Source organism: Pelobates fuscus, chromosome 3, assembly GCF_036172605.1.
Source record: "Pelobates fuscus isolate aPelFus1 chromosome 3, aPelFus1.pri, whole genome shotgun sequence".
In the NCBI taxonomy this organism is placed as follows: Eukaryota; Metazoa; Chordata; class Amphibia; order Anura; family Pelobatidae; genus Pelobates; species Pelobates fuscus.
Genome location: NC_086319.1, coordinates 225,045,536 through 225,072,129, shown reverse-complemented (window position 1 = coordinate 225,072,129; position 26,594 = coordinate 225,045,536). Strand labels below are relative to the sequence as shown.

The following is a 26,594-nucleotide window of genomic DNA, read 5'->3' as shown; positions in this document are numbered from 1 at the left end:
GGTTCACAAAGTATATAAAATACAAACTATTAAATATTCTGCCGTGCTTTATTTATCAAAGTAAACCAAAATGGGTTTTTATTCTGGTCTGTCACTCTTACTGACATCACTGAAACTATTTCAGTGGCACACCGCTACAAGAAAATTTGCAACAACAACATTTTACAACTGCCTTTATAACAATGTATGTATATATAGGAATGCAAAATTAATAGTTTTTTTTTTTAAGACCACACCTACTTTTGGGAAGGTGTTGGCACTATAGAATAAAACATGTGCATTTCTCAGTGTGGTAAGAAACAAACACAAAACTATTGTTTCTGTGGAGCACACTTATAAACTTCAAAATTCTGAGCCCACAGACAGGTAGCAAAATAGGCACAATGGAGTTTGGGTGACATACACTGTATAGCTATTTGAATTATTTTTGTTATTATTCCCTCCCCCCAAAGACTAATGTGGAGTGATATATTAATGTGCATCCAGTCCTCCTATCTACAATGGCAGAAAGACTGACAAAATCCAAGCGACTTAAAATGAAAAAAACATACCATGAAAGATGAAGAATGAATCTAGCCTTTAATGAGCTATGGATTAATTCAATTAAATTCAATTTTAAATAAACAATGGTTTTGGTTGAAGTAACTCCTAGCCTGGTCCGAATTGACATTAGTCAGCCTGGAACGCTTCTTCTGGGCTGTCTAACAACGCCTCAATAATGCTGCTGGAGATGGAGTTAAACAACATCTTCGCATGTGCAGCATTTCAAAATGAAACACTGCACATAAAAACACCAGGCACCATGACCACTTCACCCCATAATATCAGAGTAATGCTGATGTTTCTTTAAAGCTAAGGACTCTTTTCTTCACAATTGGTGGGATTGTCCATTGAATCATCCATTTTGGGAGACAAGATACATTATCTAAAAGTTCACAGATAAGACACCACCGTTTCAGTCAGAACGGAGGCTTTTGCATTGCATCACCACCAAAACATCCACATACAAGACATCAATGACAATAAGAATATCGAACAGTGCAAATTGGCTCATACCGGTATACTGGAAACAAACCAGATCTCATATCAAGTGTGGTTTAAGCACATGTAGGAACTATGTACAATGGAGGATCCGATTTTTGGTTCCTCGGGCCGCAGCTAACTATACCTAGAGATTAAGCCTCAATGGCTGATAATTACAGAATCAACAGACTTCTGTGCACTGTTACAGTGATGCAATATGAACTAGGGAGAAAATGGTAGTGTGGGTATCACTGTAGGGTAAGGAAGGCACTGTTTGGTAGTTCCCTGATGAGGGCGTGGCTATAATTCCAATCGTCCCTCCTGCCGGAAAGTGTCTCAAACCATAATCATACTTTAAGATAGACTGAACCGCCCAGCTGGGCAGTCACCCGAATGTTAATCAACAAAGGACTGGAGGAACGGGATAGTGGGTGTGTCAATTGTGACAGAGATGCAATCATAAGTGTCCATACATGTATCATTTCACTTAATGTACTTGTAGTATATGTTCTTGATTTTTCTCAAAAATCAATAAAAACGAAAAAAAAAAAATTAATACAAATCAGTAGATGCTATTAAAGACAAACACATAAATTGTGATTTAAAAATGATTGGAATGAGGGAAGAAAAAGAACAAAACTGAGCTCTCCCATATTCTAATTCATCTGTGTCGCTCTATGAACTAGCAGTTAACCTCTTCAATGTGTATGCCTACAGAGGTGTAGTACACAACGGATTATATCGTGCTAAACACTCATACAGTTTGGAAATTGCAAGAAAATCGCTCCCTACATCATTAATATTACCTACAAAAGGAATAGATATTGTGCAGGCAATATATTAAAATTGGGCTTTATTGTAGAAGCTTTTTAAATTGTAATAAGAACAAGAAAAATTGATTACATTTGCACAGACATATACTGATTATATGACGGCAGACTTGATCAGAATCATAAGAGCACAGCAATGCCAACAATGACAAAACAGTGTGACATGAAACAATGACTCACAAGACAAACACTTGCAAAGACATGCACTATCCCTTCTTCTGGCAAGAGACTTCAGTATATTTTTCAAGGCACAGAAATAAGATCTAAACCTGTTAACTATAAAGTATGCATGAAGGGACGGGCCATGCCAGTGTGACAGACGCATTTTTGTTTCGGAGAGATTTCAATTTTTAAACAGCTACAATACCTTACAAGATCAAATGCCTAAAGCAATCCCAGTAATGTGTGCAATTTAAATGTAAGTGCTTTGATCCAATGAAAACAATTTACTTAAATATCAGACTATCTAGTTAAAGTAGAATACACGCAGCTTTGTGTTCTCTCCACAGAGACATAAATAAGCTTTGTAGATTTTCTTTTTAAATTTGGAGTCAGTGCTTATAATACATGTAGTTTATAATCATCTGGTTTGAAAAGGTTAGTTGCCACTGATATGATATATATATTTTTTACATCACGCGCTTTAATTAAGTAAGAAAATAGATTATAAACGATAGTGCTACAATTCATCCTTGAGTCTCTGAGTTCAGTATTAACAGTGATTTGAAGAGTGGTTAATACAGTGCATTACTGAAGTTTTCCAGAGAAGGAATTGTGCATATCTTTAATATACAAAACCTGGAATAAATACAAACCCTGATAAAAAGAAAGCAGCATGCCAGATATCTCTGAAGACTGCGCCAATCCTGTAAGAATTGCTTGTATCGTAGTTCTGCAAAGTTCCCTCTTGTGTATTATCTGTGGTACTAGAGCCATCGCCTTCCCTATGTACTTCCAAATGTGCTGCTTTTCTCAATTTCCTTCAGCAGAAGAGATTAAAAAGTCGAAGGGTCTTTAACACCTTAGTCAAGTAACAGTGCTTTCTAAATCATAAAAAGCCCTCTGTATGGCACAGCGATATTTCCAATGATGAAATATCATGTTCAGTACTATGAAACTAGCCTAACTGAAAATCACAATAAAACGGACAATGCAGCATTCTAACGGACCGATAAATATAATATACCAATATTACAAAACGTTATATCAACAGATTTTTTACTGACACATTATGCTGTAATGTGTGGAACAGAAAATTGTTTTGGCACAAGTTCCCTTCAATTTAAATTGAATAAATGCATTGAAGCAGGGAACTTGAACAACTCAATTTACTTTGACGACCCAAAGCTTTTAATCAGGAAAGTTCTTGGAAAGAGACTTTACAGTCATTCCAAGAAAATTTGTGGCCTTGAGAGTGTTGAAACGTTCACAGTTTCCAATTAAACTTGTGCTTAGGCAAATAGTAATTAATACATTAAATAAGGAAATTTTATAATGAATTTTGCAATATCATTACATGTTTCACAAGGTACAGCAGGTTCAAGTCATTTAGGAGAATCACTGGGTATGGTTACAGGCATATGTTAACGGTAACTCCAGAAACCACAACCACTTTTGTGATTTGAAGTGGTCACGGTGCTTTGAGTTTGTGCAATGTTTCTTACTAAAACATTGCACATACAAACTGAAATAAAGCACATTGCTGCCAGAGGTTAACTCCAAGAGTTCCAAGCTGGCTAATGTGAATTTTACTCATAAAAGGCGTCTGTCTTCAGCATGCATAACATGTTGGCGACAGACAACCAGTCATGTTTGCACTATTTAAGTGTTGATCGTTATTCAGTAGTTTTACTCCCCTCAGCCCACCCTCTGGGACCTCCCACTGCCTGCAGCAAGTGGGAGTGACATCACTAAAGGAGGCTCAGGCTGCCTCGAAATGAGAGCACAGGTAAGTTTATTTCTTTTATAAGAGGGACCATACCAGCAAGACTTACTCCATCCAAAACCAGTATTTTATTAAAACAATGTTTTTGGTTGGAGTAGTCCCTTAAAGGATCACTATAGGGTCAGGAACACAAACATGTATTCCTGACCATGTAGTGTTAAAACCACCATCTAGCCCCCTGGGTTCCTCATGCCTCCATAAATATAGTACAAATCTTACTGTATTCAAGATTGAAGCTGTAACTCTGCATGCTGTTAGACTCAGAAAAAAAGCAGTGTGCTGACATCATCAGAAGTGGTAGCCTGATCCAATCACAGTACCTCCCCATAGGATTTACTGAGACTGAAAAGGAGGCAGATCAGGGGCAGAGCCAGCATGAGTCAAACACAGCCCTGGCCAATCAGCATCTCCTCGTAGAGATGAATTGAATCAATAAATCTCCATGAGAAAAGTTCAGTGTCTGCATGCAGAGGGAGGAGACACTGAATGTTTGGATGCATTTTAGGCAGCCATGACCCAGGAAGGATCTCTAGCAGCCATCTGAGGAGTGGCCAGTGAAGTTATCACTAGACTAATGTAAACACTGCATTTTCTCTGAAAAACAGTGTTTACAGCAAAAAGCCTGAAGGTAATGATTCTACTCACCAGAACAAATTCAATAAGCTGTAGTTGTTCTGGTGACTATAATGTCCCTTTAATGCTGATGTGCTAGTCAAAAGGTCAGTATAAAATAGTTGCTAAAAAAAATAAAAAAAAGATAAACAAGGATGGTTAGATCCAAAAAGAGACAGAATAAAAAATTTACAACATGGAATATGTATTGGAAGGGTATATCAGAGTGTCACTCAACAGTTGGTTCTCTTTATTAACATTTTTTAATAGAATGACTCAAAAATAGCAATGTTTGAATTTTTGTGATTTGTTTCTTCATCTATATTTTCACGTTTTTTGCACTGATGAGCTTTATTTCATTTACAACCAAAATACTGCCAGCAAAGCTGTGGCCAGAAATTTATCAACCTAACCATTTTGCAAGACTGAGAGTTATACTTAAGTGAGTATGCAAAGTAAATTTCAAATTCAAGCCAAAATAGCCGAAATGGAAACATTCTCCAAGTCATCTATGCTTGCAGTTTGGCTACTTTGGCCTTAAATATGAAATTACTTTTGTATGCTCACTTTACTGAATAACCCTGTATAGTCAATTTCTACGAACTAAATGGAACCTTTTGTATGTACTATACAATGTTATATATTGTAAATGGTTAAAACAAATGGCTAATATAACCCCATACTGACCACTGCGTTGCAATTTTGTGTAATGTAGATGGGCTGCACTAAAAAACTATTTTTGCACTCTCACAGGTTGTGTATATACAACATTTAATAATATTTCACAGGACGTTTACTAGGCTGGACAATTGCCATAAGACAGCTAAATGTAGAGTGTATTACTTCCGTCAACCATTCCTAGCTCATTTTCAAAAAAAACACAACTGCACATTTAATAGACAATGCAAAATATTTAACCCTTTGAGAGTGTATCAAGATGCTATGACTTTTTCTGATAAGTACATACAAAGCAATCTTATGACTATAAAACATCTCAGACATGTCAAATATATAAAAGATTGTGTAAATAAGCTTCAGGCGCCCAAAGGGTTAATAAAATGCTTAGCACACCAGATTTCAGTCCAGTACACAACCCATGCATCAGTATTATTTTTTATATATACCCATTTACCTTCTTCTTTTTCCACCAATAACAGGAGGTGACTTAACAGTTCGTGTTGATACAATCTGGCAATGTACTGTTCCAAGGAGAAGCATAAGCCATATGGGTCCAATTACTTCGGTCAGAGGTACACAGTGAGGTCCGGTTGCAATGAAGAACAATACTATTGCGGCAACTACAAACAAAATGACAAAAAGGACATTTGTAACAAGTATGTATGCAGAAAATTCTTCACATAATGCAAATTTTCTGGACAAACGTGATTGCAACAAAATAAATTGTACATGAAATAACAAAACGTGATAAAAATCTTTCATAAACAAGCTGGAAATCTGAATGGAATGGGATCCTTTACACAAAATACACTGGCCGAAATTATAAACGCAACACTTGCTTTTGCCCTGATTTTTCATGAGCTGAACTCAAAGATCTAAGACTTTATTTTGTAATAATAATTTTTTTATTCATTTTCAATTATACAAACATTTGATGACAGCAATAATTTGTCCATTGACATAATTTCAATAAATGTTAGAGACAAGTAGGACATCACAGAACATAAACAGAAAAAACACAGATCTAAGTTCCCTGCGGAGAGGAGGCGGCGGGAAGGAGGGATGACCCAGTCATGTTCAAAGAGGACAACCGCAAGATGAAAAGTTTACTGCTTAACATCATGAGAATGTATGTAGAATTTCTCAACCTGTTCCAACCACTTTGTATACACATCATGTGATGCTCTACAAATGCCCATCTCCATTTTGATTTGGTAAATAATTTGAATTTTTACCTGTTGCTAACAAAGGGCTATGACCATCTTCCAGCTTCTGGCAATCAACATCTTGGCAGCTGCCAAGATGTGTATCACAACAGTTGAAGCAGGACAAACATTTTTTTTGAAATAGTAGAAGTCTGGGGTGGAAATCAATAGTTTTTGAAAGTATGAATTTTTCTGTGTATCATTTTCCAAAATAGTTGAATAGGTTGACATTCTCACCATATATGCAGGAAATCTCCTCTGTGAACTAAGCATCTCCAACATCTATCTGAGGTGTTGTGGTGATCTAAGACTTTTTCTATGTACACAATTTCTCTCAAATATTGTTCACAAATCTGTCTAAATCTATGTTAGTGAGCACTTCTCCTTTGCCGAGATAATCCATCCACCTCACAGGTGTGACATCAAGATGCTGATTAGACAGCATGATTATTGCAAAGGTATGCCTTAGGCTGGCCACAATAAAAGGCCACTCTAAAATGTACAGTTTTACTGTATTGTGGGATCCGGGGGGGAGGGGGGGGTGGGTGGGATTAGGGGGGGGGTTCGAAAACTAGTCAGTATCTGGTGTGACCAATGTTTGCCTCATGCAGGGCAACATATCGGCTTCGCATAGAGTTGATTAGGTTGTTTATTGTGACCTGTGGAATGTTGGTCCATTCCTCTTCAATGGCTGTGCAAAGTTGCTGGATATTGTCAGGACCTGGAAGACGCTGTCGTATACAAGGACCCAGAGCATCCCAAACATGCTCAATGGGTGACATGTCCGGTGAGTATGCTGGCCATGCAAGAACTGGGATGTTTTCAGCTTCCAGGAATTGTGTACAGATCCTTGCAACATGGGGCCATGCATTATCATGCTGCAACATGTGGTGATGGTCGTGGATGAATTGCACAACAATGGGCCTCAGGATCTCTTTACGGTATCTCTGTGCATGCAAATAAAAAGCACCTGTGTTCGTTGTCCATAACATACACCAGCCCATACCATAACCCCACCGCCACCATGGGCCACTCGATCCACAACGTTGACATCAACAAACCACTCACCCACACAACGCCATACACGCTGTCTACAATGACATCCAAACTGGCATGGAACAAGGAGACCTAACTGGAGCTATTTTCCTTGATTTTGCAAAGGCCTTTGACACAGTAGAACACGACATTCTACTGCACAAACTCAAAAAATCAGGTATTGGTGATTGTCCACTAACCTGGTTTCGATTATATATATATATATATATATATATATATATATATATATATATATATATATATATATATATATATATAAAAATCGCTCGCAATGTGTCCCCATTTCTGACAGCGACTCCCTCCCTCTCCCAGTCATTTGTGGTGTTCCCAAAGGTTCCATTCTCGGTCCCCTACTATTTACACGATTTATAAATGATCTGTCTAATGTCTGCAAATCCTCAAATGTACACATGTATGCAGATGACAGTAATCTATGCAAGCAAATCCGATCTACCGCAGCTTGAGGCTGTGCTCCAAGACCAGTTTACAAAGGTAGAAAAGTGGATCGCAAAAAACAAACTCTTCCTAAACACTAAGAAAAATGTCATAATGATCCTTGGAACAGTACCTAAATTACACAATTCCCACCTATCCATCAAACCAAATTCAAATAGCACACTGACCACATTCCACTCTTTCAAATACTTGGGTATGTTGTTAGACCCCAATCGATCTTTTGGCCTCCATATAGAAAAACTTGCATATGAACTTTATCCAAAACTAGGTGCCCTGTACAGAAACAAATTCTGCCTAAGCCCTACAGTAAAAGAAAATATTGTACAGCAAATGCTGATGCCAATCATTGATTATGGGGATGTAGTATATGCACCTGCACCGCAATCCCACATTAATAAAGTCAATACAATGTATAACTCGTTTTGCCGATTTGTGCTACAATGTAATTACAGGACCCACCATTGTGACATGCTAAAAGAACTAAACTGGCTGTCGCTGGAATCCAGACGCACCATTCATCTTTCCAGCCTTGTGTTTAAGAGCTTTTCTGGGAAGCTCCCACCCTACCTGAGCAGAATGCTCTCCTCGGCTGTTCTCACCCCCCTATAACCTCCGATCCAGTACCAGCACTTTAGTCTACCGCAATACAAAAAGAAAGCAGCCCGATCCTCCTTTTCTTACAGAGCACCGCAATTATGGAATGAATTAAAGTCCTTTAAGAGATCCCTCCATAGATACCTCAAAACAGAATGCAAGTGATATGGTTGATTATATATTACCTACCTGTTCTATGTTAAATTTTGTATATATTGTGTATTAATATTGTTTTTGTATTTTATTGTACCCTAATGCAGTGTTTCCCAACCCAGTCCTCAAGGCACACCTACCAGTCCAGGATTTAAGGATTACCCAGTTTTGTCTACGGTGTTTTTAGAAAAAAAAGAAAAAACACCTTAGACAAAACTGGGTAATCCTTAAATCCTGGACTGGTAGGTGTGCCTTGAGGACTGGGTTGGGAAACACTGCCCTAATGTATCAATGCAATGTTTTGTGGACCCAGGACATACTTGAAAACAAGAGAAATCTCAATGTATGTTTCTGGTAAAATATCTTATAAATAAATCTGACCTGTACAGTGAAAAGCCATGATTCATCTGTGAAGAGAACACCTCTCCAAAGTGCCAGAGGCCATCGAATGTGAGCATTTGCCCACTCAAGTCGGTTACAACAACGAACTGCAGTCAGGTCGAGACCCCGATGAGGACATCGAGCATGCAGATGAGCTTCCCTGAGATGGTTTCTGACAGTTTTTGCAGAAAGTCTTTGGTTATGCAAACCGATTGTTGCAGCAGCTGTCCGGGTAGCTGCTCTCAGACGATCTTAGAGGGGAAAATGCTGGATGTGGAGGTCCTGTGCTGGTGTGGTTACACGTGGTCTGCGGTTGTGAGGGCCGTTGGATGTACTAGCAAATTCTCTGAAAAGCTTATGGTAGAGAAATTAACATTTAATTCACGGGCAACAGCTCTGGTGGACATTCCTGCAGTTCATCAAAACTTGTGACATCTGTGGCATTGTGCTCTGTGATAAAACTGCACATTTTAGAGTGGCCTTTTATTGTGGCCAGCCTAAGGCACACCTTTGCAATAATCATGCTGTCTAATCAGCATCTTGATATGTCACACCTGTCAAGTGGATGGATTATCTTGGCAAAGGAGAAGTGCTCACTAACACAGATTTAGACAGGTTTGTGAACAATATTTGAGAGAAATAGGCCTTTTGTGAACATAGAAAAAATCTTAGATCTTTAAGTTCAGCTCATGAAAAATGGGGGCAAAAACAAAAGTGTTGCGTTTATAATTTTGTTCAGTGTATAAAGGTTATTTTCAATAACAAATAGATTGTAAGGTGTATTTAAAAAATTATAAAACTAGTATACCGTATATACTCTAGTATAAGTCGAGTTTTTCGGCAAAATTTTTTGTGCTGAAAAACCCCAACTCGGCTTATACTCGAGTCAGTGTCTGTATTATGGTAATTTACATTGCCATAATACAGACTGGGGGCTGGCAGTGAGCGCTTACCTCTCCTGCAGCTCCTGTCAGCTCCCTTCTCCTCCGCGCCGGTCCGTTCAGCACCTCCGTCAGCTCCCAGTGTAAGTCTCGCGAGAGCCGCGGGGTCATAGTGCGGCTCTTGCGAGACTTCCAGTGTGAGCTGACAGAAGAGCTGCACGGACCGGCGCGGAGGAGGAGGGAGCTGACAGGAGCTGCAGGAGAGGTAAGTAAACTCTCTGCAGCCCCCTTCCCACCCACCCCCCCACTGAACTGCCAATGCCACTGGACCACCAGGGAAGGAGAGCCCCCCTCCCTGCCATGTATCAAGCATCAAGGGGGGGGAATAATAAAATAATAATAAAAATAATAATAAAAAATAATTATTATATAACAAAAAATGTAAAATAATATTAAAAAAATAATAAAAATGCCCACCCCCCACCAAGGCTCTGCAACACAAACACACACACACTGCACTCATACAAACACTGCATTCATACACACAACATTCATTATATACACACACTGTAAATAAATATTCAATTAATATAATTTTTTTAGAATCTAATTTTATTTAGAAATTTACCAGTAGCTGCTGCATTTCCCACCCTAGTCTTATACTCAAGTCAGTACGTTTTCCCAGTTTTTTGGAGTAAAATTAGGGGCCTCGGCTTATACTCTAGTATATACGGTAATAAAAAAATAATAAGAGGGTTAAAGAAGAGTGGGGAGATGAGTTGGGGTTGGCAATTATTAATTAGAGTCTTAGTGGAAAGTCTAATGGGATAGGAAATGGCATACCACAAAATGAAACAAGTCCTCGAAAAGTATCGTAGGTGAGAGGGGTGTAGGTGTAAAAACAAGAAATGTGCAAGCCTTTGGCAGGGAGGAGATGCCGGACGAAGATATACTTGTTTATGAGTGAGGATATGTAGATTGAGGCACTATTATCAAGAGTTTTATAGGGAAGCACCAAGATTGCAACCTGAACACTAACACATAGTTAAGTAGTGCATGAATTGACAGAGAGAGTGTGGACGGTGCGAGTGCCTGGGAAGATGATCCTAACAAGAGTCTAGGGCAAACATGACATGAGTGTGAATTTAAAAAGGGGTGACAGTGGTAGCGGTGGGAGATAATCATGGAATTTCCAATACTTTAGTTGGAATAATGGATTCTTCAATCTTCTTCCCTCAGGGAAATGCTATAGGAGTCTGTATTGTCGGTTTGGAAATAGTTTTGTTCCTTGTGCGGTGATGTCTTAACCCCTTAAGGACACATGACATGTGTGACACGTCATGATTCCCTTTTATTCCAGAAGCTTGGTCCTTAAGGGGTTAAATTCAATCTATAAGCGATAGTTTTTTTTGAGAAATATAACTATTGAGATTTGGTGATACTGGTTTGTTTGCTAGGAGGATACATTAGGCTTGTACAAGTCCTTTGTATATTAATTGGTAAATTGCACCTAGTTGTTTTACTTACACTTGATTTATGTTTACTATACAATTTGCACTTTATGTAGGTGGCATTGGCCCACATTTGCACTTATGCACATGATTATGAGTGCACATATATATATATATATATATATATATATATATATATATATATATATATATATATATATATATATATATATATAATTTCTGTGCTTACACAACGCACTTTGATAAAATAAAGATATATTAAGGATTGGGTATTTAGAAGCAAAAGATGTATTAACTGGGGGGTGTGGTCTGACGTCCAAGCAGCATGGACGCCTGAGACGCTTGCTCCTTGCCACCGAGCTCCTAATAGCAACTTTGCGCTGAACTGACTTACCCCCAAGGGGGGGCGCACCAAGCGACAGGAGCACCTGCAGGCTCCCAGGGCAGTACCCTCGTCGTCAATGTCGGGCACGATGGACGACTTTCTCCAAACCCTGCTGGGGCCCAACCATGAGGCGCACGGCTCCAAAATGGTGCCAGTGTTCCCTGCCTCAACTAGCTCGGAACACTAGCAATCCACGCTGGCAGATATAGGAGCAGAGATTAGAAGGCTGGTGGTGACGATGTTCACCAAATCAGACCTCCAAACGCTAGCAACCACCTTCACAGCATCCTTCAACTCGGCGGTGACAGCACTGCAATCGAACGTGGATGCGCAAGGAGGCCGAATACGGGCCCAGAATACGCAGCATTAGGTCCAGAACATGCAGGCCAAGAACACGCAGCAACAGGCCACCACAGTAGATACTGCCATAGCAGAGGGCCTGAACCAGAAGAGGAAAAGAATGTGGAGGCTGCTGACAGGGATCTTCCGTCTGATCCTCGAGGAAGATGCCCCAACAGAAATCCGATTTGAGCGGGCTCACCAGGCCTTATGACCTTGGCTCAGAGAGGGGGACCCACAAGACCTAATCTGCTTTCTCCACTCTTTGAAACTTAATGAGCGCATAATGAGGCAGGCCAGAAAATGAGCTATATGGAGGTTTCAGGGCTCTGAGGTCTCACTGTTCAATGATGTTTCCCGTCTCCCTTGAGGCGAGAAAGGCTAAGGCCTATCACATCAGCTTTAAGAAAAGAAACATCCCATTCAGATGGGGCTTCGCATTTAGCATACAAGTTCGTCATCGCAATGAGTGGATTGCAGCACGCTGGCCTGAAGAAATACGGCGCTTTCTGCAACGCCTGGAGCTCAACCTCAAAGGCCGCCTCGAAGTACTCCAGAGAGCCGCCAGCGCACTGTGCCCTCTCACCCGTCTAACCCAGAGGAATAGGAGGATATTGCCGCCTGTTGGGATGCCCCCACCAGTATCTGACCAGCTGTACGAAAAAAAGTACTACCTGCCCGGGACTGTCTCAAGCATAAACCTGTAAGTACTACCAGAACTCCACTGCTCCACGACTACCACACTGGGTGGGTACACAAACTGCATTCCATGTTCTTTGGGCGGGGTAGAGGGTACAGGTGACAGCCAACAGTCTCACGGGGGCTTGCCGACAGGGAACTGCTCCCAACACAAACGTTTGTTATGGTCCCTGACCACCTCCGGAATCATGGCCGGACCATACATGTGCTTTTGGGTAGGGGAGTGGAACGTGTTGACCCAGCTTGGAGAGGGCTCTCTTGTGGGAACTAACGTTACCACCATAGTTATGGGCCAGACATTGGCCTACCAACCCCTTACCAGGATGGCAGAACTGACCCGGACCCAAAGCCACCTTGGACCTGGGTAGCTCAGTTTTGAGGCAGGAGGGACAGTGAAGAAGTGGACTGCACTGGGTGAAAGAGTGGGTGGGGTGGGGTGATTCCTGTATTGGGGGGTGGGAGAGGGATGAGGGATGATAACCTGCCTTGAGCGTGATGCAACTATGACAAGTATGCTACAAAAAAAAAAAAAAAAGGTTGCGTGCTGGGGAATGGAGGGAGGAGTGTTATATTTCGTGTCTTGCTACTACACTATGTACAGTTAATACTCAAATGCTCTGCCCACAAAGCGAGCCCACCAGTGGTGGGGTATTTTACGCACAGGTTTTCTATATTACCATATACCGCTGGCCATATATCATATTTGGTTATTAAGCATCGGCCCGCCCCTAACCCTGCTCCATGTTGTACCAACATGGTGCTTATGACCCCACAGACCTACAACGAGTACCCCTATTCGGTATGGCCCCAACAGAGTCTCCTCTACAACTCTCTCTACCTGTGGCTTCTCGCACAACCCTTATAGGGAAAACTGACTCCGCTATCTTACACCATTCAGGGCATGGATATGTGACACACGGGGTGGATGGAGGTACGGTGGGAACCCAAGCCCTAAATACACTTCAACATCCCACGGGGGGAGAATCGCAACACCCCATATGATTGATATAAGTTGAAGTTAATATATTCAGCTAATTAAGAATGCTTATGCAAGTAATATTTGGTGACTCATAAGGCGGTTTTCTCTTTTTGGTACTTAGACATCACCGTGTTGGTGTTGTCTTAGAGGACAAGACCACCCACCCCAATTATACTCGTGTGAACAAACCCTTCCTGCGGGGAGTCGGCGGGCGGACACTGTAGGGATTTACTGCGGCGGGATTGGCTGCCGACGGCTACCGTGGTCACCAGGGTGGATAAAAATCAATGATTTAAATTTTTTTTTTTTAAATAAAATGCTTTTTGAGGAAAATATATTACCATCCGAAGGTTATAACATATGGTTGCAGTGCTCATTTGCTGCACCTCTGCCAAAGACTTAAGTGTTCCAGAAATAAAGAATAATGTTGTTGAAATTGCTAAATTCTTCCGTAACAATCATTTTGCTGCAGCAGCTCTGAAAAGGATGGGTGGAACCAAGCTAACACTCCCACAAGATGTTAGATGGAACTCTGTGGTGGGCTGTTTTGAGCAGTATATCAAGAACTGGCCTATTCTAATGACAGTTTGCGAACAAAATCGAGATAAAATAGATGGCACGGTCACGTCCAAAATTCTCAACATTGGGCTTAAGAGAAATGTTGAACATATGCTGAGCATCCTGAAACCCATCTCTGAAGCTTTAAACAAAATACAGAAAAATAGCTGTTTTATTGCTGATGCTGTTGAAATTTGGAAGGAACTGAGGGAACACTTAAAAACAGAACTACACATGGACAGAATCAAATTACAAGCATTAAAAAAACAAAAAAAACAAATAGGACAAGTACTGTCTCCAGCTCATGTTTTGCCAAATATATACCAGGGTCAAAACTTAAGTGCTGAGGAAGAGGAGTTAGCTATGACATGGGTATCCAGCAATCATCCATCTGTAATACCAACTATAATAAACTTCAAAGCTAAGGGGGAACCATTCAAGAAATATATGTTTGCTGAAGCTATTTTAAAGAAAGTCACACCAGTGAACTGGTGGAAGTCACTTAAGCACTTGGATTTAGAGACTGTTCAAGTAATGATTTCAATTTTAACAGCAGTAGCTTCTTCTGCAGGCGTTGAAAGAATATTCTCTTCCTTTGGACTCATTCATTCTAAATTGAGAAATCGTTTGGGACCCGATAAAGCAGGAAAGCTTGTTTTTCTTTTCCAGATTATAAGCAAAGAAGAAGATGAAGATGACGAGTGAGCTACAGAGGACAGTATTTACCGTATATACTCGAGTATAAGCCGACCCGAATATAAGCCGAGGCCCCTAATTTTACCCAAAAAAACTGGGAAAACGTATTGACTCGAGTATAAGACTAGGGTGGGAAATGCAGCAGCTACTGGTAAATTTCTAAATACAATTAGATCCTAAAAAAAATATATTAATTGAATATTTATTTACAGTGTGTGTATATAATGAATGCAGTGTGTGTGTATGAGCGCAGCGTGTGTGTATGAGCGCAGCGTGTGTGTATGAGCGCAGCGTGTGTGTATGAGCGCAGTGTGTGTATGAGTGCAGCGTGTGTGTATGAGTGCAGCGTGTGTGTATGAGTGCAGCGTGTGTGTATGAGTGCAGCGTGTGTGTATGAGTGCAGCGTGTGTGTATGAGTGCAGCGTGTGTGTATGAGTGCAGCGTGTGTGTATGAGTGCAGCGTGTGTGTATGAGTGCAGCGTGTGTGTATGAGTGCAGCGTGTGTGTATGAGTGCAGCGTGTGTGTATGAGTGCAGCGTGTGTATGAGTGCAGCGTGTGTATGAGTGCAGCGTGTGTGTATGAGTGCAGCGTGTGTGTATGAGTGCAGCGTGTGTGTATGAGTGCAGCGTGTGTGTATGAGTGCAGCGTGTGTGTATGAGTGCAGCGTGTGTGTATGAGTGCAGTGTGTGTGTGTATGAGTGCAGTGTGTGTGTGTATGAGTGCAGTGTGTGTGTGTATGAGTGCAGCGTGTGTATGAGTGCAGCGTGTGTATGAGTGCAGCGTGTGTATGAGTGCAGCGTGTGTATGAGTGCAGCGTGTGTGTGTATAGCGTGTGTATAGCGTGTGTATGAGTGCAGCGTGTGTGTATGAGTGCAGTGTGTGTGTATGAGTGCAGTGTGTGTGTATGAGTGCAGTGTGTGTGTATGAGTGCAGTGTGTGTGTGTGTGTGTGTGTTGCAGAGCCCTGGTGGGGGGTGGGCAATTGTTTTTTTTTTTTTTTATGTATTATTATTTATTATTATTATTTAATTTAATTTAATTATTATTATTAAATTATTTTTTTCTTTTTTATTATTACTATATATTTTTTTCGTCCCCCCTCCCTGCTTGATACATCTCCTTCCCTGGTGGTCCAGCATTGGCAGTTCAGTGGGGGGGAGAGGGGGGCTGGCAGAGAGTTTACTTACCTGTCCTGCAGCTCCTGTCAGCTCCCTCCTCCTCCGCGCCGTCAGTTCAGCTCTTCTGTCAGCTCACACTCTAAGTCTCGCGAGAGCCGCGGCTCTCGCGAGACATACACTGGGAGCTGACCGAGGTGCTGAACGGACGGCGCGGAGGAGAAGGGAGCTGACAGGAGCTGCAGGACAGGTAAGTTACAGCTCTGACAGCCCCACAATAAATTGCCATAATACAGACTATTGACTCGAGTATAAGCCGAGTTGGGGTTTTTCAGCACAAAAAATGTGCTGAAAAACTCGGCTTATACTCGAGTATATATGGTAAGTTTTTCATGTGTAGGCTGGGCTGACAGTCTAAGTTTCTTAAAATATATATATATTTTGTTTAGCCAAATTATTTAACAAACATTTGTACAACATATGCTGTAATGTTATTGTTTCAGTTGAATAAATCTATTAAAATTGTTATTATTAAGGTAATGATTATTTTCCGCCTTCCTAAGTACAACAGAAAGGTTGTCCAAATATGAATGATTAACCTATTAAACTGGGGATAAAAAAAAACTAATATGAAAAGTTGTTATTCTAAAAATCTTCATCTACTTGCATATTAAAGTTATACCAGCAAGAATTAGTCTTTATGTAGAAAACTAGGATTTAAATCAAGCCTTACTGACTAGTGATTTAAATCGTGATTTAAAATCAGTTTGATTTAAATCAAATCCACCCTGGTGGTCACACACTCTCTCCCTCCTTGGAGGGATTTTCGTCCCCTGTACTTGGGTGACGCTACCGTCTATTCTTTGAGACCTATACTTCTCTTTCTATTGCACTGATCTTTCTCCCCATCCTTCCCTATCCCTCATCTCTCTTATTTTCTCCTCTTCTTCTCCTCAATATATTCCTTCCATCCCCCTTTTTTTCCCCTCCAGATCCACTTACCAACCCTCTTCTGTAGCCCTATTGCCAGGAGATCAACTTAGTTGGGGGTTGGTCGCAGGACTGCGGGGCCCGCTTCTCGAGTTGACGCCACTGCTGGGGTCCCACCCATCAACTGCTGTCGCAGGGGTTGTGGCACCGCCACTCAGTCTCCCACATGGCGTATGTACCAGATCCTCACTGAACTGCAGGGGATTGAACATCCCAGAATGAACACAACTGCTGCAAGACATCTACGTGGCTTTTCTGCAGGAGACCCACTATATATAAGGATCAGCACCACTGTTGAAAAGCAGGCAATACCCAAATGCTGTTTGCAGTAAATCTCCCTACAGCCCGTAAAGCTGGAGTAGCTTTGCAAAATTGCAATTTCAAGAGATAGATAGAATGACGGATCAACATGGCAGGTTCCTCTTCTTGAAAGCAGATGTCCAATACCGAAGATACACTTTTGCAATGATCTACATACCTAATAATAATCAATCCAAATATGTTTGCAGGATCCTTTCCAAGTTTTCAACGCCCACGGAAGGGATACTGATCCTGGGAGGCGATTTCAGTCTACCCTGGCATCCACTCATGGACTCCTCCATGGGTCAAGGCAGTATCGCACAAGGGGCATTAAGGTGCATAAAAAAAATCTCTGCGGACTGAGACTGGTAGACTGTTGGAGAGCGATGCACCCCGAGGACAAGGAATACACCCACTATTCCGCACTCCACAGACGGTATTCGAGAATCAACTACATATTTTTACAACAAAAACAGCTGGCGACCATCCAAACAGCGGAGATTGGGCTGCCCTCTTGTCGGATCATGGCCCGGTAACAGTGGAGATGGACTCCCTAAGGATGCGCCCATCCACCTGGACCTGCAGTCTACATGATTCCCTTCTGCTGGATATGGAAGTGAGAGAACAGGTGACCCAAGCACTCACCTGGTGAACCTGCGGCAACCACCATCTTGGAGGCTCATACGATTAGCTTCCCAAAAAAAGACTCCCAACAACAGACAGTGGATCTCGTGGAGAAAATAACGACCCTCGAAATACAACATAAGCGGTGTGTAGGCAAATACACAAGCACATAACCCACCGATATTTCCGATCTCTGCAATGCTCAAAGGCCTTCTATTAACACGCCAACAAGGGAAGGAAGCTATTGGCGGGGATGCTTAAGGGCCCCCAGGCACTTGCCCAAGTCCATAAGCTGCGGACCACTGACGAAACAGTTACCCAATTCCCGGACAAGATCTCCTCGGAATTGTGCTCCTTCTACTCATCCTTAACATTCCTCAATCCACCCGGCCGGAGGACGTAGCAGACAGAGAGCATAAGATACGTAAATACCTTAAAAATTTTGTTACAAAGAAGCTGTCAGGAGGAGATAGAACCCCTGAAGGTGCCATCACGGAGGCCAAAGTAGCTGGAGAGATCAAGGTTGCCAAAACGGGGCGCGCACCAGGCCTGGGCGGCTTTACACAGGATTATAAAAAGTTCCGAACCTGTCCTGCTTCCGAAACTTACCCAAGCTTTTAACGTCCTCATCACGGTTGCTCAATTCTATCAGGAGGCACTCGCGGCTACTATCACCGTCCTCCCGAATCCAGGCAAGGATCCTGAACTCTGTGTCAGTTACAATGTAGATGTGAAGTTACTGACGAAGATATTTTTCAATAGACTAGGCATTCTACTGCTGAAGATTGTTCACCCGGACCAAACAGGATTTATCCCAGGGACTAGGGATAGCACTCTTAGGGTCCCTGTCGATTCAACACCTGGCGAGAAGATTGGGAGACCGGATCCTTCTCATCAACCGATGCTTAGAAAGCATTTGATCGGGTGAATTGGTCATTCCTCAAGGCTATGCTGCGGGAGTTGGGCCTTGGTGGGAACATGCTAATATGGGTTGGTGTGCCCTATAGTTGCCCCAGTGCCAGGGAGAGGGTGAACGGCGTGCTCACAGATTCCTTAAGATACGGAATGGTACGAGGCAAGGATGCCCGCTCTCACCTATGCTGTTTGCGCTTACACTTGAACAGTTTCTGGAGTCAGTGCGAAAATCAGAGGGAGTAACTGGTTTCTCCTGAAGGTCTACTACGCACAAGGTCGCCGCTTATGCGGATGACCTCCTGTTTTTCGTCAAAGACCCAAGGAATACACTGTCCCTCTTAGTGGAACTGTTCGAGCTGTATGAGGAGCTCTCTGGATTCAAATTGAATTTGTCCAAATGTGAGGTGCTCAACCTCAGTCCCAGTGGCAGAAACCGATGCCCTTAAACACCAGTTCCCCCCTCCGATGGTGCACATCCTTTATGCGATACTTAGGAACGATTCTGACCGTGGATCTGGGGGCATTATTCCAGATGAATTTACTTCCACCGTCCCCCAACCTATACAACACGGAAAGAAGTGGTCCTACCCCTATATATCATGGTTCGGTAGGATTGCAATACTTAAGATGAACATACTGCCCCAGATATTCTACCTTTACAAAACACTTCCTCTTGCCCTACCAACGGCCTTCTTTACCTCCCTACGCTCCGCTACGGTCTGCTTTGTATGGAATGGAGGCCAGGCAAGACTTTGTCCCGAACTACTATGCTTGCCACGAGCCTGGGGTGGACTGGCACTCCCTGACTTGCGCAAATATCAACATGCGACCGTCCTACAGAGGATACTAGAATGGCATACCCACCCGACACACAAAAAGGTCACTTACACCCATCCCTTCTCCCGGCTGTGTGGAACTTGAGGAAGCCTGCACAAGTGACTCTGGATCCCACCTCTACAGTGGCTCACACATTGAAGACTTGGGATAGCATTAGGGGGACTCCTCATCTATCTCCAAAACCAAGCCCGCTGATCTAGATACAACACAATCCCCAGATAGGGGGTGGATTACCACCACAGTCATGGGACCTTCTCAGTGGGGGTGGCTTTCTCCCTATTCGTAAGATATTACACAACATGAGCATGAAACCGCTACTGGAGCTGAAAGAGGGCGGTCTGCCAATGAGTCTGCAAATATTCAGATATACACAAATGAAATATTTCTACCAGACACCCCCGAACAGTGATGCAATACACCGCTAACTGACATGGTTCGAAGACCTCTGCAACAACAAAACCACCATGGATAAGGTAGTATCTCTCCTGTACCAACACCTTCTTGTGGGACATCTGGAGAATAAAGATACTTTCCGTTGTCGCTGGGAACGTATACTTGATAAGACGTTCACTGCAGCTCAATGGGAAAAGATACTGATTCTTCCCTACAAATGCTCCTCAAGTTCCAATTAACAACTTTTGGCATTCTGGTACAAAACACCCGATAGCCTCCATAGAATCTTCCCAGATGTGCCTAATGTGTGCTGGAGATGTGGAGCAGGTCCAGGGACGATAACACAAATATGGTGGAAATGCTCACGCATTGTGCCATTCTGCGAAACGCTGAAACAGAAAATTGGGGATGTTTCGACATGGAAAAAGGCCCTCCTGCACTCCACACCGACCACCACTGGGGCTTACAGAAAATCTATCCTCCGACACCTTCTAAATGCCGCCAAGGCCCTGATACCACTACATTGTAAACACAACACGATCCCCTCAGCAGGACAATGGGTAGAAAGAGTGGAGGAGATATACATGGCGGAGTCGGTGCAGGCATCGCTACTCGGAACTGAGGAAAGGCATGTGGAGAGGTGGCGGCCGTGGTGAAACGGGAAGCGGGGGAACACAGCCATTGGGGAGGGATTCGGAAACTCCTGCCCTGTTAGCGGGTTGCCTCCTATGCAAAACACCCTTGATATACAACCACAATTGGGAACACTCCCAATGATGGGGAGACACGCAAACTCTCGGCAGGTAGGCTAGCTCTTGACCCCCCCCCCCTCTCTCTACGCTCTTATACTCCTTCCTTTCTTTAACCTCAACCTCTGTCCTTATTTCTACTTATTTCTGTCCAGATAGATGGGCAGGTATTTTTTTTTCTTCTCTTCTCTGCATAAAGTCATAAGATGAAAACGCTGTACACTCTATGCCTGTTCGGTATGGTTCACTGACTGATTTTTCGGGGGCTGGGAGTCTCCTACATGCCTACCGGGGCCGTGAGCCGGTTATGACGTGGTCTTTACTAGCATCTCCCTACAATGTAACATTTCCTCTGCATTATGGAAACCTGTACAGTTGATTGTTTTGTATACTATGACCATATTATTTTCCCTGTTTGGGCCTGCGTGTCCACTCTAAATATTGCAATTTTCTTAAGGTTTCTTAGTGTTTGAGGTTCACGTTTAGGGTCAGGGAGGCTGAACTGGAGGGAAAGGGAAAAAAAGAAGGAAAAATTTCCAAGTTAGCTAAGCTTTTAGTTTGGCTGCTATGGCTTTGAAATTGAAGTCAACTTTGAATGCCCCTTAGTGAACAATCCTGTAAGTTCTACCAAGAAGCCACAAATTATCGAAATGTCTGTCCTAAATATAAAAATTAATGTCACATTCAATGGTATTTGTCAGGCAAGTGGTATTCCAATTTTTCTTGTAAATATTTGTTTGTTGGGGATACAAAAATATAAAGACTAAACAAAATAAGCAATAGAACATGCAGGCTCCAAAAATAAGGGAATTATATTGCATGGACATAAATTTACAGGTCACATTCTTACGAAAATATACAGTAGCCCTCATAACGATACTAGCAACAGTATGGTGCTTCTGCAATGTGAACTGCAACAGATATTTACCTCTCTTCCCTTCTTCTTACTTTTCCCTTCTTACCCATATAATGCCATCTTCCGAGGTACCATACCTCCTCCTTCCATGCAACATTTAAAGTTTTCTTTCCATTCACTACTGCTCAGCTATGTGACAATGTCTGAATTATATTGCATCTTACTTGCCGAGCCCTGCGTGTCTGTGTTGCAATTATCTAGGGCTTATTCATATTACAAAACAAGTTGACACAAGTTATGAATCTGTATATGGTGGGACAATGTATAAAGTCAATGTATTATTAGGCTTAAAATTTGTATCAATGAAGGAGAATTGTATTTCTTAAATACTAGGGAAATTATGGTATAGATTTACACAATGTAAAAAGCTTTCACAGATGGCTTTTTTTTGTCAATCATTATTGAGGCATAAAATATAAAAACAATGCAACACAGTGGCGACAACACCATGTACGAACAAGTCTAAAACAGTCAATGATACAGTTATATCCATATACAAAAAATATAAACAGGCTTGGACCCAAAGCATGACACATTAGGATGCTATGGAAACGCTTGTGACACAAGCTCGAGACAAGCTAGAGTAAGCACTATTTTATAATAGCGATATCAGGCTTTAACACAGTGAATATAGTCAGAGTAACATTCGAGCCAAAAGCACTGCAAACATGAAGGAAGGTTAATTGAGGGCACAGTGCCCATGAGAAGTAACAAGGTAATACTAGTCAGAGTAACGCCAGAGAGTCGAGAAAGAATAAAACCTGAGAACAGAAAACATCTCGAGAAGAAATCAATCTCGAGAAGAGCATTTGCCTGTGACTACACTTCATTAACGTCCAGGACACCTTGGCCAGCACCAGAAACCGATAAGTTACGATTAACATCGGATCCACGTGCTGCAAGTCTAACTTAAATTTGATTAAAGGGACACTATAGTCACCAGAACAACTTTAGCTTAATGAAGCAGTTTTGGTGTATAGAACATGCCCCTGCAGCCTCACTGCTCAATCCTCTGCCATTTAGGAGTTAAATCCCTTTGTTTATGAACCCTAGTCACACCTCCCTGCATGTGACTTGCACAGCCTTCCATAAACACTTCCTGTAAAGAGAGCCCTATTTAGGCTTTCTATATTGCAAGTTCTGTTTAATTAAGATTTTCTTATCCCCTGCTATGTTAATAGCTTACTAGACCCTGCAAGAGCCTCCTGTATGTGATTAAAGTTCAATTTAGAGATTGAGATACAATTATTTAAGGTAAATTATATCTGTTTGAAAGTGAAACCATTTTTCTTTTCATGCAGGCTCTGTCAATCATAGCCAGGGGAGGTGTGGCTAGGGCTGCATAAACAGAAACAAAGTGATTTAACTCCTAAATGACAGTGAATTGAGCAGTGAAATTGCAGGGGAATGATCTATACACTAAAACTGCTTTATTTAGCTAAAGTAATTTAGGTGACCATAGTGTTGCTTTAACTCGATCAGGTGAGGTGCTCTCATGAACTGCGTGCAGCCGTCATAAATACCAGGCTCCACCCCCGACAGCACAATTTATATAGTCTTTTTATTAATTGCTTCTGCCTTTCTGTTCAGGGGCCAACTGTGTTTCATTGTCCTTGTAGTCACATTGTACAGTGATAATAAAGTTGAATCTCAATCTGGCACAAGAAAGGTCTGAGTGAAAGCTATGTTTAGGTTGGATGTATAACAGACAACTGCATGGTGCACTCAAAGGTGACCTGGTCTAGAGGAAGACTGAGAAGGATGAAGTAGTGCTTGATGGATGAAAAAGGCTTGTTTTGGAGAGTTGCATAAAGAGAGCAGGTATTCAGTTATAAATGGAAGAGAGGCAAGTGGTGACAATCCAGGAAGGAAGAAGAAACATTAGGGTTACGAATATGATCTCCAAGGGTAAGAGGGTAATGGATCCAATGATCAACTGCCCAGGTTTAGTCTCCAAACGTATTATTTTTATTTTTATTTATTTTTTATTAGTGTTAGGGTTTTTGTTTTTTTAATAATTATTTTATTTATGTGCTGAGATGAGACAGGTATATCAACAATGCCACAACAGCATAACACAGCGGTTCAGATGAGGTAATATTATGACAGTGGTATGAAGCACAACATTTTTATAAAACATGAGTATACATTTTTCAGTAGGTGGGAGCGCTGTTGCGAACAGGAGAAGTTACTGTACTGAAAGATTTTATTTGTGAAATGAGTAGTGGTCAATGGTGGGTATAAGAAATGTTGAGAGCGTAAATTAGTAGATTTATAGTATGTACTCACTATCATGGGCCATCCATCAGAGGCTTATGCTCCTGTGTGTTATGAGTGCAAGATGTGTTCTGGTAGCTTGCCTAGTTTAGTAGCTTGATATTGTCTGCGGGATGATGCAGGTAGGCTTTTCATCTGTGAGTGCCTCTTACCAAAGGGGGCTGGTGGTGTTATTCCCTGGGGTTCTGCTTGTTGCGGTTTTGGCTTTCCTGGTTGCAACTCATGTGGTGTTCTTTGTGTACTGCCTTTGGGACGGGCATTCACCCCTCATTGGCTCTTAGGGAGCTCCAGAGGGTGAGTGAGTGTAAATAAGCTAAACAGGACCAAAGAGTTAAAGCTAAAAAAAAAACAAAATAAGGGGAAAACAGGCTCATAAAGAGACGCGAGATTAAACAGTGTTCAGGTAGAGCAACTAGAGTCTTATCTGCATCCAGCTGCCATCAGGTGTCTGGTCTATGTGCCATGTGCAGCGTCCGCCGGGCCGGTCTGTGCTTCTGTCAGTCCCAGTGTGGATAGGAATTTAGGCGCTTCTACCAGGGAGGTGAGTGATTGGGTGGTCCCATTGTGGGTCACGTGTAGAGTTCCAGGTGTTCCCCAAAGATAGGTGATGCTGCCCGCAATTGTTGTGTGACTGGCGTGAGTGACTTGCGCCATTGCAGGGCCATTCTTGTCAAGTCCTGATAAAAGGTGAGGTGGGCATCCTCGAATAATAGAGGCATTTTGCCCCTCAGGGCCGCCATAATTTGTCCCTTATCGTGTAGTGTCATGCACCAGAGAATAATAATATCTCTGGCAGGGTGTGGTGCAGGCCTGATTGGTCCAGCGAGTCTGTATACCCCATCAATAGCAATTTTTCTTACCGCTGTCTGGGGCAAGATCGTGGCCAGCATTCTTCTTACGAAATGTGGAACTTCCTCCGTGGAGACAGCAGCTGGTACTCCGCGGATTTTGATGTTGTGCCGTCTGTACCGTTCCTCCATGGCTGTCATTTGCAGAGACAGTGCTTGATGCGATTGTGTAAGTTCTTGTACCGCTGATTGTACGTTAGTTAGACCAACTTGTATGTTGGAGAGGTCTTCTTTGTTAGCACATACTTTGTCAGTGGTGGTCTGTATATCTGATAGGACAGCTAACTCAGCCACTAGTATCTTATGGAAATCATGTAGCAAGAGTTTGAGGTCATGTTTGGTTGCTGGGGTCGTAGAGTCCGGCGTCTCCGTGGGAGTGGGAGCCCCTGAGTGTAAGTCGGCCAGCTCACCTTGTTGGCGGTCCTCGCTTGCAGCCTTGGTTCGGGGACCCTCTGTAGACGCCATATTGTCCCGTGCTTGTTTTTGGAGCAGTGCTCCGATGTCGCGGTGCTCCGATGTCGCGGTGCTCAGTCTGGGTGCTTGCTTTCTGGGAACATCTTCCCATTGCTGGCATTTGTGCAGGGAGCTCTGGCTGCGTTGGTGTGTAGAAGTCTGGATCTTCAGCCCTGTAGGCACTGCAGAGTAGCGACTCCCAATTTGGCTGCGTGCGTGTGGTGTAGGCCCCAGACCTGCGTCTCCAGTTGGATGTTTTGGGTGATGCAAAGAAGGGCATCAGTCGATGCAGCAGGAGCCCCTTCTTCTGAGAGGTTTGTGATCACTGGATTGTGCAAGATTATTTTGATTTGGAGGAGATTAGATAAGATTTTCAGGAGCCGTTTGAAAGTGTGTCTGAACGGCTCCGCTGTTGGCCAAGAGTTAGGGTTTTAAGTCCACTTAAGGACCATCTCCAGGACACAGTACAATGGAAAAAAACAGCATATAAAGGTAACAAGGGAAGTAAATGAAAGTGAATATGTCACACTAGCATGACTGTCTAAAAACATGTAAGCCATGACAAAAAAAGAAAAAAAAATACCAATGAAAGATCACCATAGAAACCAGAAAAACAAGTAACTGGATTTTAAACACAAAGGAAGAGACATAGCTCAAGACTTAAAGGAATACTAACAGGGTTATTCACTAAAGTGAGTATTCAAAATGAACTCAATTTCAAATATGTCAAAATAACTGAACTGGAAAAAAAGTGTTACTTACCTTGTTTCCAGCCTTGAGACCCAGTCCTCACAGTTGCCCACTAAGTGGGCAACTGCAGGCTTACTCCTTTTTTGGCTTTTCGTCTAATTCAATGCTTCCATTGAGAAGCACTGAGGGTGAGAAGTAGATGCAAGCACCTCACTCCTCCAATCGAAAGTTTCTTATAGAGAGGATTTGAATCCAGTGCTTCTTAATGAGAAGCATCAGAGGCCATTCGACATCCTCATACAATGCATAAAAATTTAGAATGTCACAGAACAAGGTAAGTCTGACTTGGTTGTAGGAGCAGAAGCACCATCAGGTGGCTGTCAGCTTAGCCTTGTAATGTAAAGATTGCAGAGTCTTGGCAATATTTTTCATTGCAAAACCAAAACAGGGCCACTGCATCAAGACCACTCCATTGAAATGATGAGCTCTGGGTGACTATAGTGGTCCTTCAATAACTGCATATTCAGTTATTGTAAGCAGCGAAT

General features: G+C 42.3%; 1 protein-coding gene across 5 annotated transcripts in view; it reads right to left on the bottom strand.

Annotated features, from left to right (window-relative positions):
• PHTF2 (putative homeodomain transcription factor 2) overlaps positions 1 to 26,594 on the bottom strand; it is a 206,970-nt gene that overhangs the window by 71,192 nt on the left and 109,184 nt on the right. For 4 of the 5 annotated variants that reach the window (XM_063448164.1, XM_063448163.1, XM_063448162.1 and 1 more), the window contains 2 exons: positions 5,543 to 5,708; positions 2,669 to 2,833 (listed from right to left, as the gene is read on the bottom strand). In XM_063448164.1, coding sequence (XP_063304234.1) covers positions 2,669 to 2,833; positions 5,543 to 5,708 — 331 coding nt within the window. The remainder of the gene's footprint in view (positions 1 to 2,668; positions 2,834 to 5,542; positions 5,709 to 26,594) is intronic. The other variant, XM_063448166.1, reaches the window with a different exon arrangement.